This window comes from Pipra filicauda, unplaced genomic scaffold (genome assembly GCF_003945595.2).
Source record: "Pipra filicauda isolate LSUMZ 115617 unplaced genomic scaffold, ASM394559v2 scaffold11_size5308982_pilon, whole genome shotgun sequence".
NCBI lineage: Eukaryota > Metazoa > Chordata > Aves > Passeriformes > Pipridae > Pipra > Pipra filicauda.
In genome coordinates, this window is record NW_024103652.1 from 4,340,465 (window position 1) to 4,354,970 (window position 14,506).

General features: G+C 37.5%; 1 protein-coding gene across 2 annotated transcripts in view; it reads right to left on the reverse strand.

Annotated features, from left to right (window-relative positions):
• Positions 1 to 8,528, reverse strand: part of LOC113990930 (MAP3K12 binding inhibitory protein 1) — a 15,843-nt gene extending 7,315 nt beyond the window's left edge. The window contains exons 1-5 of one of the 2 annotated variants that reach the window (XM_027726805.2): positions 8,390 to 8,528; positions 4,041 to 4,160; positions 2,109 to 2,330; positions 1,905 to 2,001; positions 409 to 474 (exon numbers count right to left, since the gene is read on the reverse strand). In XM_027726805.2, coding sequence (XP_027582606.1) covers positions 409 to 474; positions 1,905 to 2,001; positions 2,109 to 2,330; positions 4,041 to 4,160; positions 8,390 to 8,506 — 622 coding nt within the window. In that variant the 5' untranslated portion in view covers positions 8,507 to 8,528. Of the gene's footprint in view, positions 1 to 408; positions 475 to 1,904; positions 2,002 to 2,108; positions 2,331 to 4,040; positions 4,161 to 4,987; positions 8,356 to 8,389 lie in introns of those variants that run through there. The other variant, XM_039386727.1, reaches the window with a different exon arrangement.
• Positions 8,529 to 14,506: the final 5,978 nt, after the last annotated feature.

The window sequence follows — 14,506 nt, forward strand, 5'->3', positions numbered from 1 at the left end:
GGAACTTTCACTGTGTCCCAAAACTATTTTCTATTTCAATACATTATACCAACTAATGAAGAATAGAAGATAACTCTATTTAATTTCCATTCCTTAATTGAACTGCTGGTTTCATCTTTGAAGAAAAGCTAAGAATTGTTCAGCTTCTCTGTCCTGCTCTATCTTTTGCACATTTCCTTTCAGACAATGAAAATAGGCTATTTTGTTTTGGTCTTTAGCGCCTAAGCATTAGTTTAGTGAAGCAGATATGGGATTGAAAACCTTGGAGGCACAACTGAAGATGTAAAATTATTCACTAGAGTCAAAAATCAATACGTTTGCATTGTACAAAAAGTTCTGAAGTCAAAAATTCATCAATGCTATTATATCTGGACAATTAATAAAATGGGTATTAGAAGAGCTGCTTACCCTTTATATGGCTTTTAAATCCAGGGTAGGGTGTGAAAATTGCATCTGTTCTGGCACAGCTATTCTCTAAATAAATAATAATATAGAAAATGAGGTCTTAATTATGTATTAATTATTTATTTATTTTGTATTTTACAAATCTAATTAAAATGTTTCAGACAATAAAAACATTAGAAATACTTCATTCATTCTATAAACACTTGCCCATTAATAGTTTCATACACTTGCATGGACCTACTGGTTTTAATTGGATAAGTCTCTCATATAAATGTATGCACACATGTACATAGTAGTTTATTGGATCAGGACTAAATTTACTTGGTTCTTACTTCTCACTTTGTTTCTCTGTAACTTATTTCTTTCTTCCTGTAGAAGCCTTTTTCCTGCTTACCAGTGCTATTTTGGTTTTATGCCCTTTTCTGAAACTGTTCTCGTATTTTTAGACTGATATAGTGTACTCATCAGCATTTTTTTAAGTCTTCCTGTATTTATTCTGATGCCTGCGATTTATTGCATTTGTTTAGCCATAAGAACCTACAGTAGAGACCATCTCAGTTTATTCTAATGTTTACATTTTAAACTCTGTTCATATACACTAAAGTTTTACATGTATTTTATTTATTATGTCTGAACATACCAAGAAAGATCTTACAATTTCTTCTGTACGTAATTAACAATTTTAAGAATCAGTATTTTACTATCTAGCATATTCTACTAGACTTCAGATGTCATTTGAATTCCAACTAACATTCAAGGAATTACTCTCCTAGAAGCTTATGGAACAATACACATTGATCTCCAAGAGCATAAGTACATTACAGAGACAATGCACATCTGGGTTCACAGGTACTTAGAAAATGTCTCCATACCACTTATGTATCTGAAAGTGTCTTCACTTTTAAGATGCATTTGCCTACAGGGTTACTGATTGTGTAAATGGAATCCAGCCTGCTAGATGGATTTAAGATTGTTTGGTTACAGATACAGCCAATTGTACCAGTTGGTGTATGTAAAACAACAACAGCATGAGCAATGTTAAAAGAAAAGTTTTTTTAAGTAGCTAGTAACTCAGATGGATTGTAAAAATAGTTCTTTGTAATTTAACTAGCATCAAATTAACTTCAGTTGGAATACGCAATTCACAAGACATTTCTGAATTGCAATTCCATTTACTTTGGAGGAACACCTAGTTAAGCACCGGGAACAATTGCTACAAAATCATCTGATCTAAGATAGAAATTGTTAAAATGAACACAATAATAGCTATACTCTTTCTGTATGAGACGCATTAAATATTGTCATCCAGTGACTACTTCCTTTGTTTTTCTGACAACTGCAGTGCACATGCAAGTTCCTAATTTTAAAACAAAGTTACTCATAAAAGAAAGTTCAGTTTTAAATATAGACCAGTGCTTTTGAAAATAAAAAAAATTATTAAAGAAAAAACCCACACAACTTAAATTGCTATGAAGATTAAAGTCTGGCTAGCCAGTTACCTTGATTACAATCAATAACATTGCAAAATTCCCTGACATTATTTTCATTGATCTCAGCTTGTTTCCTCTCGATGAAGGCTGATATCCGCCTGTCAATCTGCAGGTAATAAACATGATGGCATATATCTACTTCATTCTTTAAATTTAAAATTTAGAAAGATTTTTTTTTGCTTGTTTGTTTTTAAATTTAGGTAAATCACTTACTTCTGCTTTTCCAGCTTTTATTTGGACCACCTCTGGATCAAAATGAACACGAGTATCTTTCAGATCTCCCAAGTCATAACTTGGATACTTTTCTTCAGTCTGACAGTTACCATCATAAATATCTGAACTTGTTTCACAGGTTTGGCTTTCTGGTTTACCTGCGGGTTCAACATGGCCTATATTTTCCTCTTTAATCAAAGCCTGGAGTTTTTCTAAAAGAGGCTGAACAAAGAAAACTGTATGTTAGGGTTAAAAAAAATAAAAGCCAAAAGATCCTATAAAAACAAAAAGCTGAGTACTACCACAATTTCCAAACCAAACCAACAGAAATAATTTTTGGGAATTACAACATCTTCCTCTAATGGAGTACAGTAATAAGATTAGAAAAAAGCCTTCCAAATACTGTGCACACCATGATTCTGACCTTTTTGACCTGTGTCTTTTAGAGATTTGTAGAGGAAAACTCCCAAATTTCTGTGACAATCAGTCTGTACTCCCCTGTTACTAGCTGAATCAAAGCTTCAATCGCTGGCATCATTGCCACTTAATTAACATGTCATTCAAATGCTTACTCAGAACAGTAAGGCTTAGTATTTTTTCCTCCTTAACATGAAAGCCAGTGCTTTTACACTGTAAAGCCTTTACTTTATCACCACAGCACTAGGTTCTCCACTTGAAACCACAGTTGCCCAACTGAATGAGAGAACACAGACATGAAATATGTAGGCATTATCCCGAACACATGCTTTGCTTGACACGGTTGATTATCTACTTAGGTCATGAAATTAAATGAGAGAATGCACTGACATTTGTAGTGGCAAAAATGCTTATTCTACTGCACTAACTCTTACACATGATGTAATAACAAAACCTCAGTACATATATATGCCACTGCCTCTTTTTTAATTTTTATCAGTTTCACCTAATCTGAATACCATAGTTTTATCTTCTCTCCAGTAATTATTTTACTTTTTTAAAGACAACATGATTTTTACCAGTCATGTTTTCTTACATGGAATCAAATTCCTACTTGCAGTGTTTTGACAGCTGGATGTAAATTTTACTTGCTTTTATCTTGCATATTTTCTCTTTCTGTTCATCACACCAAAGATTTGGTGGATGTCTGGAAAAAAAAGGGCCTTTCTTTTACCTACAGACAAGCAAATACAGAAACTTCCTTTCTCATCCTCTCAGTACTACTCACCTGAAGTAATTCATTGACTAGCTGAAGTAAAATACCAGTATTCAAATCCCCATCTTTTACATATGAACTATCAAAGTCAAACACTGTTCAGTTACTAGGTGACAAACCGCTAACACTCCCTGCCATGCAACTAAATTACATGTACTTTTCGCAGGGTAGGAAAGTTTCAAATAGTTAAAAGAAATGACAGTAATGGTGACTGGCTACTTGGCAAGATGAGACATTAATGTCAAAGAAATTACTCTTTTAAAAAAAAAAAACTACACTGAAAATATATTTAATTGCAGTAAGACACTCCAGGATGTGTCATGCTGGGATAATGCCACTTCTTGAACCACTGAAAGCACTCTATGAGCCTCAAAACTCACCCAACGCATGGAATCATTATCATAGCATGACACACACCTGCCGTGTCTTATTGCTTAATTATAACCCACCATAGATGGAAATGTATCACATTTATAATGCAAGTCTAGAAATCAATGAGGCTGCATTTATTCAGCCTGCTCACCTACAGTGGCTATTCTCAACACTAATCTGAAAAATCCGTAAGCGTGAGTACCTATGGAGTATAGTGGAATCCCGAGCATCTAATACTTTTGCATTCCTTTTTTGTTGAACAGAACAATGTAAGATCAAAATTACTAAAATTTTACAGTTTAGATATATAACTACTTTCAGTTGTTGATCACTTTTGTCAAGTCAAATGCGTCCCATGAAATATTTACCTGTAAACATAAAATATGCTGCTGAAGTGCACTAAAGAGCAATGCTGGCTGAAGTGCTGATGTGCTCTGAAGCTTGCTCCAATCGATTACAACTTTCACAATATCGTCTCCGAGGTTAAACTTCAACAGGGCAAAACAAACACAATAAAAAATTATGTTATCTGTATCAACATCACAGAACTATACAAGACTACTACAAGACAACAATTATGCTCAGTCTCATACAGACCCACACCCTTTTTATATGAGGACATTGGAAAGGTTTGATATTAATTATAGTCCAAGCAGTTGTCGTGGTATTTGTAGAGCATATTCAAAAATTAAAAATTCCTTACTAACTCATCATATAGTCATTGTATTAATCTGGTCCTTAGCTTTATTCAATTAATTATTGTACAAAAGCATACCATTTATGTTGATCACTTGTACCTACTTCTAACAGACGCTAGCACCACCAGTAGGAAGAAACATGTATCCAGGATGGCAATCTCCTGTATGTTCATGTATTTTCTTCAGAGATTTGTAAGACTATCTATGCCTGCATGACCAATGTCTTGATGTGGCACTATGTCACATTCTTGAATTTTTTACTTGCTGCAAATCCAAAGGAAGCTTTGCATTAAAAATATGTGTATAAAAATAAATATTTAAAAAATCTCAAGGTTAAACAAACTCTAGACTACACAGTACCACTACCAAATCCATTTCCAAACCACACTATTTTCCTGTATATGCATTTGGATCAAAATAACAATTGCCACAGTCTATTCTCTTTACCAAGGAATTGCAATGTTTAATTCCCAAAGCAATAAACACATATAGTGAATCTGAAGTTTTATTTAAAAGAACTACATGTCTTCTATAAGCTAAAAATAAACTTTCGCTTTCTAATACAGAGCCAATTGTCAGTGATCACTAATTAACTACACACATTCATTCACACCCACCTTCACCATTTTTGTTATACTAAAACTCTTCAAGATCTTGAAGTAATGAGCACTTTCATTTCTTAAAGCCAAGCAGGTTTTTCTTCAAACAAACATTCTGCAAGTGATCCCCAAATTCTAAATACAGATAAAATTCTTGTTTAAAATCAAGAGGGCGTAGAGGTACTCTGCTTGCCACACTGAATTCCCAATTTATATGCATATTTGTATGTCTATCCCTCACTCCTCCTTCCATTAAAAAAGGGGTTGTGGGTGAAATAGAAAAAGGTACCTCAGGAAGATGACAAAAGTGACCTTGAACTTATAGTCTAAAGACATCTACCCTCTAACAGCATCAAATATTACGGATGAGAACACAGAATGCATATGCATTTGTTTCCTGAATCCACTGTACAGAGTACAAGGAAACAATGGGAAATGAATACAAGACTGCCTCCATCATTCTGAAGGAAAAGCTGTGGATGATAAGTTGTTCCACATGAGTTATCACAATTTTGTATGCAAAGAACCATAAGCCTGAGCCTTCCTTCTTTAGTCAAAGATCAGCCTTTTTAAATCCAGCAGTAGTTCCCAAATTACATAGCAAGCAAAACAGTCTGACTAGATATATAATGTATTTTAGACAATTTTCACACAAATTATTATTCCTGTTTAGTACTTAAGCTACATAGGATGTAAAAAAAGTAATGTTTTAGGAAATAATAGTTTTGAATACCTTTCAAAATCAAGAATGTATTTAGAATTTAGAAGAAACAAAATTTACTTTAAGAATTAAGCCATTGTGTGTATGTCATCATCTGAAACATGTATTTCTCCACAGAGTTTCTACAGTAACATCCCCTATATGCTCTATTACAGACCACTGTCAGGGTAAAAAAGGTGCAGCTGTAAGTTGTCGTAATGAAACAAAACAGAAGTCCTACTGCAATTTCCTAATAGGCCCCCTTTTTCGAAAAGAATCAGCTGATGTGTGCCTTCATATCACAGTGTGCCACTACTGTCCAGGTGGTTCAATGAACAAAACCTTCAGAACTTCTGACTTCAAATAATTTAGAGGCCAGTAACATTTTCAACTCACAGACACTGTTTTTAAGTACAATTAAAGAATAAACCCCTCCTCCATTCAAACAAGTTTCCAGTACAACAGCGTAAGTTCTCGGTGTTTCACGTCCTTATACCTATTAGAACTGTGACAAACAGGTTTATAAATTCAGTGTTTTGATAACTTTAAGGCCTTTGTCTGTTTATAACTCCACAGCCTATTCTGCAGCCATTTACAGGACTGTAAATCATTCCAGCTCTTTGAAATCTGTTTTACGAAAAACACTGTCACTAGAGTTTTAAAGAACTTTTCAGGATCAGCCATATTGGTTTTATGAGTTGTTATTCTCAGAAGTCCTCCCAGTCACTGTGCTGCAATTGATTGCCCTAGTAAAAAAATTACTGCACCAGAAATATTCCTGTTTACAATCCAACCTGCTAGCATAAATCCAACCTTAACTACTATGACAGACCACAAACTGTGACTGCTAAGAATCTGGCACATGCTCACTCATCTCTATAAAAGAAAAATGGGGACTCCGTACTTTCAGTTAAAAATGCAAGACAGATTGCTAGAGTCAGTAAGTGGGTAAAACACCACAGTTAAATCTAACTCAGGTGCTGGCAGAAAGCGTGTAGCTTAACAGCTGGAAAGGATCTTGACTGAGCAATTAAAGTGACTTTCCCACCTAAGATGGAGCAACCAACCCCTTATAGTTCAGTGCAATGGACAGTAAAATGGGTCTGCTGTCATGGAAATAAGACACTCCAAACACCAATGAAGACTGTAACTACTGGAACTCTACTGAGGGGATGCACACCCAGTTATTTTTAAAAATCACTAAGCTCTCTCCAGTGACATGCTACCTGTACAGCAAATTTTGGAGAACAAGTAAGCTACTGAAGAAAAGAGAGAAAGTAAGAGCATTTAATGTAGTTTTGAAAACAATCAATTAAACTTGTGATGAGTACCCCGGTTAAGAGCTTAGGAAACTTTCTCGTTAGTCTTCTTTGTGGTTTTCATAAATACAAGAGTTCCATCTTTTCACTAACATTATTGTTGTAAGTACAACACTATGAATAACAGTATTACATTTAGATAAACTGACATTCACTAGTTCTTCACTGATCACATTTAGAATTTTCACCAAGAAGAATTATGGGGCATTTCATCCTCACTACATAACTAGTTTTCATGTCTCTGTGTATGATTATCAAGTTGTTTAGCACTGCACTCCTATTCAAAAGCTAGGGTAGTTTTTAACCACTTCAGAGATAGGAAAACTGAGACTCTTACTACTCAGTGCCTGAATTTTCAAGCCCGTAATTTGGGATGCTGTTTGTTTGAAAACTGAGACAATTACTAGCAGATTTGGAGGTGAGAAGCAAATATAATACAGAGTTCTACACAGACGAGGTGAAATACTCTAAAAATTAATTTCAGGTCAGCCAGCAGCTACTACCAAACTGCCTCTGTATCTAAGAGTCCATTTCTGAGTAGTTCTGTTACATAAACATACATTAAGTTACACTAGCTCCTGCAGATATAGCTCATCATCTGGTCCCAGACTTCTAGAGTGCTAATTTTTGAAGCAAGAGTGTACTTCTACGGCCTTCAGAGAACTACATATATGTTTCCACAGTGGAAAATACATTAATCTGTAAGTTATTTATAGCAATAGTTGTTACTAAAACCTTCTCCTGATAAGGGCCTCCCACCACTACTGTAACATCTGTTAAATAATTCATAGCCATTACTCAACCTAAAGTAGGTGTTCTTAAGTACCATAGAGCAAAGCTCCTTTAAAAATTCTGACCCACTGAAATGCACTGTTTGTGTCACAGTATGTTATTACCAAGGCAGGGCTAACTTCAACCTCCTGATCCCTTATACACAGTAAGCTTTCAGTAGCGTTTCAATTCAGAATCGCTGAATGTGAAGATACAGCAATTAGGTAGACTGCAGTATCCCACGGCAGAGATCATCCGCCAAACTACTAATTGACACGAAACGTCCCGTCACTACGAGGCAAAGGCACGGCCCCGACTGTGAGAGAGCAGCAGCAGTACCCTTCCGCCTTAGGCTGCCCGGGCCGGGACGGAAGGAGAGGGGGTGGCCGCCGGCACCGCCTCCGCGGCAGCCACGCTCCTGCGGGCGGGCGCGAACAACAGCCAGGAGCGAGGCCGCTCCCTGGTTTGTAGACTTGTGTCCTCTACAGCGCCGCAGTCTGTTCCTGGAGCCCGGGAGGGCCCCGCAGGCCGGACACAAGCAAGAGCTCGGGCCCCCGAAACGAGGTGAGGTGAGCTGGGCGCGGCGCCAGCCCCGCCTCGAGCCTCCCCCTCCGCCCGGTCCGCACTCACCTGCCCCGCCAGCCCGGCCAGGCAGCGCAGAGCGCTGCTCGCTACCTCGGAGGCCGCGAGGTCCGTGTCCGGAGCGCTGCTGCCGGGCGGGAACGGGCCGGGCGCCGCCGCCGCCATAACGCCGGGCCGGGCTCGGTCGCCGTCGCGCCGCGATGACGAACCCTGCCGCTGGCCCCGCCCCGAGCGCTGATGGACAGGCGCGGCAGCCAATCGGGAGGGCTCTCCGGCGGAGCGGCGCAGGGCGCGGGCTGGAGTCCTGCCTGCGCCGTGCCCGGCCGTGCCGGGCACCTTGGTCCCGCACCTCCCGCTTTGCCCCCGGGCTTCATCCTGCCCTGCAGCAGGCTCACCGGAGCGGTCAGCGCGGGCCCTTGTCGGGCACGCTCATAGGAGGACAACAAGTGTTTATTTAAGTGCGTCAGATTGCTGCCCTTGCTTCAGCTGTGTTTTTCTGGATACACCTTCGCTATTTTTTGTTCTTCAAAGATCTGACTCTTCTGGTTACAGCAGGGCTGTTTTTAAATCAGGCTACAAGGTTTGTCAGAGTACTCTGATTATGGGGATTGCAAAATTGCGTTCCCTGTAAGATGGTCTTAATTCTTTCCTAAAACAATGTAGTGCTGACAAAGATTTTCTACCTGATGCTTCTTTTGATACCCTAATTTTGCTCCTTTAACCTTCATACTAATTCCTGTTCTGACACACCCCCCCACCCCCAATATCTTTTATTCCATTGGAAAATGGTAAGAGCTGTTGTATATACGAGTGTTAAAACATTCTTAAATAAAAATGTTAGAAAGGCAGATAATTTTTTTTGGCAGTTATTTTAGGTGTTACTTTAAAGGCATTTCCCTATAAAGTATCCAGATAAGACTTACCTAAATTTAATGAAAATAAATCCCACTAAACTGAAGGCATTCAGCAACAGCAGTTGGCACAATATTTCAGAAGACTTGAGTAGATCCAACCCTGCTCAATTCCAGAGGAAAATAAGTTCCAAAGAGGACTTCAGTGTTAATGATTACAAATATATTTCATGGAGAGCTGCAGTTACCAAGAATATTTTCCCTAAGGTGAGCTAGATGGCATTTAGCTGGATTCAGTTGATGAGAACCATTCTTTGGGTTCAGAAATGCTTACAGCAGAATGTGTTCATGAGTTGGAAGCTCGGAAATATATAGCAATTTACTTAATTCCTGCAAAGATACTGTTTTTGTCAAATGACAACATCTTGAAAACATACACAGAATATGTTAGTCAATTAAGATAAATTGTGAAATTTTGTTTCACGTTTCTGTGCAACAGTGTTAACTCCAGCTCATGGTCAAGCCGTGACTGCCTCAGCCTGCCCTACCTCTTGCAGTTTTGGCTCTGGACAGGCAGCTGAAACAACTCCGCAAAATGTAATCATCTCATTTGGATCAAATTATGAAGCTTTCAGAAAAAGGGAAAATACACTGTCCTTCCCCCACCAGCACTACAACAATGAATAAAGGTGTAAGTAATTTGCTGGACAGAACAGAATATGGAGCATAGATGTAACAACCTGGCATTGTTTGTTGCTTCTGTGTCAGAGGAGACAGTTTGCCCTGGCTGATTTCCCCATGACCTGCAAAGATGGAGCAAGTCCAGGCATTTGAATCGAATTTTAACTTCAAGTGATGAATGCTCAGCTACCTGATAAATTCCACTTTTGGAAAATGCAGCTTTCCTGGAGTGATAAGCAGGTGTGTGCCTACTTTAGCAGCGAGCATGTGTAGCTTTCTTAGTTGAGTGACCTAAGATCTTTCCTTTGCTTTTGAGCGCATTATCTTTACATCTACAAGAAGTTGTTTTGGGGTACAAAACATTTCAAGTGAAAAATACATAGATAAGCATATAAATGTCAGAAAGATACTGGAGGTTATGTTGCCATATACTCAGAAATACGAGGGAGATTGAGTGAATGTGGACGATACCAAGAGACCATGGAGGCAATACATGGTTATTTATTCAGTGATAATTACAAGAGTAAGCAAAAGACCGTGAAATAGTCTGTAGAGTTGTTGATGTCCTCCTATTATTTACCAAGCAAAAACTAGATCTCAGGCTCTTCCTGTTGATAACAAATACCTTCTCCTAGAGAAAGAGTAACAATTCCCATGGGTAAAGATTTCCTTCCTACTTTCACTGTCTCAGAAGACCTTGATCTGCGTTGTGGCTGCTGACTGGATAAATTCAGTATCATCTGAAATGTCACAGGTTAAATTATGCAATGCATTATGCAAACATGAACAGAAGTAATCCAAAGTAATATAAGAGATTAGGAAAATGAGAGCATGTGAGAAAATGAGAATAGGGAAAAAACGTGGAAATACAGCTAAGACAGAATATGTTAAATGTTCATATCTAATGGAAGAGACAGGCCAGAGCAGAATGGTTCCAAAAGATGATTGTATGCTCACTGCATGTAGTGCATGGTAAAAATGAATGCACTTGCAATTGCTTCTGGCAGTAAAGCTGGCCACAGTAAATCCAGGCCTCCTATAAAGACAGAGGAAATTATATGGCATGCTTACTAAAGCTGGTGAAACAATAAAACATTGGAAGCTCTCATTGCTGGAAAGACACTGGCAATTTGGAATGAATTTATAGGAAACTGGCAAGAAGTGGATTGCCAGAGATAGAGATACTTGTTTAGAAGGAATCAGAAGATTTAAATATGTCTAACTTGGCAGTAATGTCCAGCTATTTTAATAATGTGACTACCAAAGGAGGGAATAATCTGCAATTGCTTTCAACATTCAAGGATAGAGTTATCATGATAACATTAAATCTTCTGCAGCTTTGATCCCTGAAATGGATCTGTGAGGCCTATAAAAGCTTCTCCCACTGAAACCACCGTGAAAAATATAAGCAGGAAACCATTAAGTTCTGAAATAGCAAATATTGTTGTTGAATTGAAATGATTTGATTTTGGACTATTACTTCTTTTTATTTGGTTTGTAGAATGATAAGCACATACACCTCTTTCCAACTCTAGGTGCCTTTAAACACTTTAAAATCACAGAAAACTTCAGTAAATTGACACAAGTTCTGTTTGCTGGTCACCACTGTCATAACTGCTAGCACTATTTCTTCTGATGAATATTACATTACCATAATTTCTGAACTCATACTTTAATTGTTCCTAACACTCAAATAAAGGCAGGTGCTTTGCAGAATATATCAGTGGTTGAAGCTTGTTGTGCTCAAGAGTGAAGTGCTAAGCTGAGGAGGCTGCATAATGTATAAGCAGATTTTTCTCCTGAATTGAAAAACTTGTGCTGTGTACTTCTGCTTACGTCAGCTGTAGCACAGAGAAAGGTAAAAAGGCAATGCTTCAGGAAAAAAAACTTTAACTGAAATAATTTGGAGCTTCAAAGTTAAAGACAATACCCTGAATTCTGCCCAGAGCCCCAGGCAAGTGGTGCAGCTTGACACCAACTGCTGTAAATGTATTTGTCCTTAATATTCAGATTATCAATGCTGCTTTAAATTATCTCAGTTTATAAACAGAAAATTGGTGGTATCCTACTCATTGGTTTAAAATGGGACATGACCAGGTCCCTCCAAAATAAAAGCTTTTATTTATTTTTCCAAGCATTAATTTCAGAATTAAGAGCACTTCTGTTGCTTCCCAGGTACCCAGGAAAAGGTATTGCTCCCACCGAATTTATGGATCCTGGTTCAACACGATACTTAAGCTGGTGCCTAATTTTAGGTACTAGCCAGCTGTAAAAAACTCAACCTGCTTCCTTAAAATGTACTCGTGTGCTTATTAACTTCATCAGATAAGGCTCTGATTTGCAAATCTAATTCTCCAATAGGAGCTGCATTTTTTCAAAGCAAATGTCTTTGCTGAATTTTGGTGTTTCTCTCACTCTATCAAAATTTAGAAAGCCCTGTTCAGACGGGATTGGAATGGGATTTGTATGAAATGTCCTGTGGGAAATACAGCTATGATGTTAAAGGAAAAAACCCTGAACCCATAAGTATCATATATATATATATATATATATATATATATATATACATACAAACTTCAATAATTTATTTCTTCCTAACATCCATGTTGCTGTTGCCCAAATTCTGTTTAGTGTCCTTATCCTGACATGAACATAGACCCATGGCCCTTCCTTTCTGAATTCTTTTACCCTTGAGATTTTCTAATACTGTTCCATGCTTTGCCATACTTTATTTTTCATGTCTTTGTTTAGTAATTTTACACCATATTTAAATTTTATCTACCTGCCTGCCCCCCCTTTCTTGGTGCCATATGCAAATAAGATTGATTCTCTCTGCACAAAAGTCTTCAGTTCAGTTATATAATTTGGGATCGAGAACTGACCCCTGCTGCAAGTCCCAGCTCAACAGCTCTTCTTAGAAGTCAGCAAACTGTTATTATAATTATTCTGTGTTCACAAATTCCAGACTTCTATAGCCACTTTGAAAGATTTGAATATAAACCTCCTTCCTATCATTCTTTGTGAGACTATCACATGAAAATGTAGAAGGTATCTTGCAGAGTAGGTGTCCATGCTCACAGTGTTTCCCCTGTCTGTAAACTGTCAATAATTTGATGCACGCAATGTGAAATTAAGCACTCACACCTGAAGACAGTCTAAAATGTAATAACTTTCCATTGCATTAATATGTACGGGCCTCACATATTATATATTTAACTCAGGTTTAACAGGACACTTGAAAATCTATATTTAACAGGGAAACAGGAATATAGCATATTTATTTCAGAGAAAATTTAACTTTCGGGATTCCTTGATTACTGAGTACTTGATTTTAAAAGATGTAGCTTGCATCTTTATTAGTATAACTTGACTATTATTTTAAAATGAATAATAGTAATAGTTGCTTTGGAATATTTTAAAAAGGGTTCTTCAACTATGCTATGTACAAGCTTTTCACATAGGTGTGAGCCAGGTCTTTTTCGAAATATTACCGTTTTCCTACCCTTTTCTGTCATTATTGGTCTGATCAGTCCTTCTGTGTCCTAGTAGGCTCCCCCCAATATTGACTTGAGGAACCAGATCTGTATCTGCTTTAGATATGAGATTCATGGACTGATAGTTGAAATTAGGGACCTGTATTATGTGGTTGAGTTGAGCCTCTCAAAATAGCCATAAGGAGTTCATATATCCATATGGCAAAGTAAGATAGGTAGCTGAATCCTTTAAGCTTAAACTTATGAATCTGTACAAGTAATGTACAAATAATGCCCTTTTTGGATATAAAGTAACTACAAAGTTATTTGAATGATCTCGTTTGTATTATAGTAAATGAACAAAGGATTACACTCATCTTTACACTGTCAGTATTTTTCTAATGCAGAAGAGGCATTTGTTAATAGGGAATATGGAGTCTTTGACATTTTGGGTCCCAATCCTTCAGTGAAGCTAGTCATGCACCTGCTTATTTGTGCACAAATCATTCTAATGAATTCTAAAGGACTATTCATGTGCATAAAGCTAAGCCTGTGTGTAAAAGCCTTTGCAAGACTGGGCCTAGGTTGTAAGTTTGATAATGACCTGAGACTGATTCAGCAGAGAAAAAACAGTCCTTTTAAAAAGTTGAGGAGTGTAACTCCAGCTCAGCTGAACAGGTATGGGCAGTGCTAAAAGACAAAACTCTAAAAACTGATCAAGAAAAAATGGCAAGAGATATAAATCTTTTTTTTATTTATATTTTATAATACTGCATTTTACCTTAATCTTATTAATTCTTGGCTGCATTTTATTTTCATTATGGCTATGAATTCCATTTGAATAACTTTATGCCAGGAGCTTAGACATTTCCTGTTTTAATTTCATGTATATATATAGCCTGTGTGGAAGAGTAGATCCACTTAGAGAATGGTAGTTGTGAGAAATCATAACTAGAACTCTTCAGGAAATTTTTGCTTAAGGAGAAGTCACGACATCAACACTGTTTCAGAAAGAAGTGTACAGAAGAGCTTTGTGCACTTATTTGTTTGTACCATGCAATATTCTGCCTTCTGCTGCATTTTGTGCTGCACTGCAGCAGTTTATGTTCTCAGAGACAGCACAACACCTGCAGGAGCCTCCGAACAACATCAGGGGAATT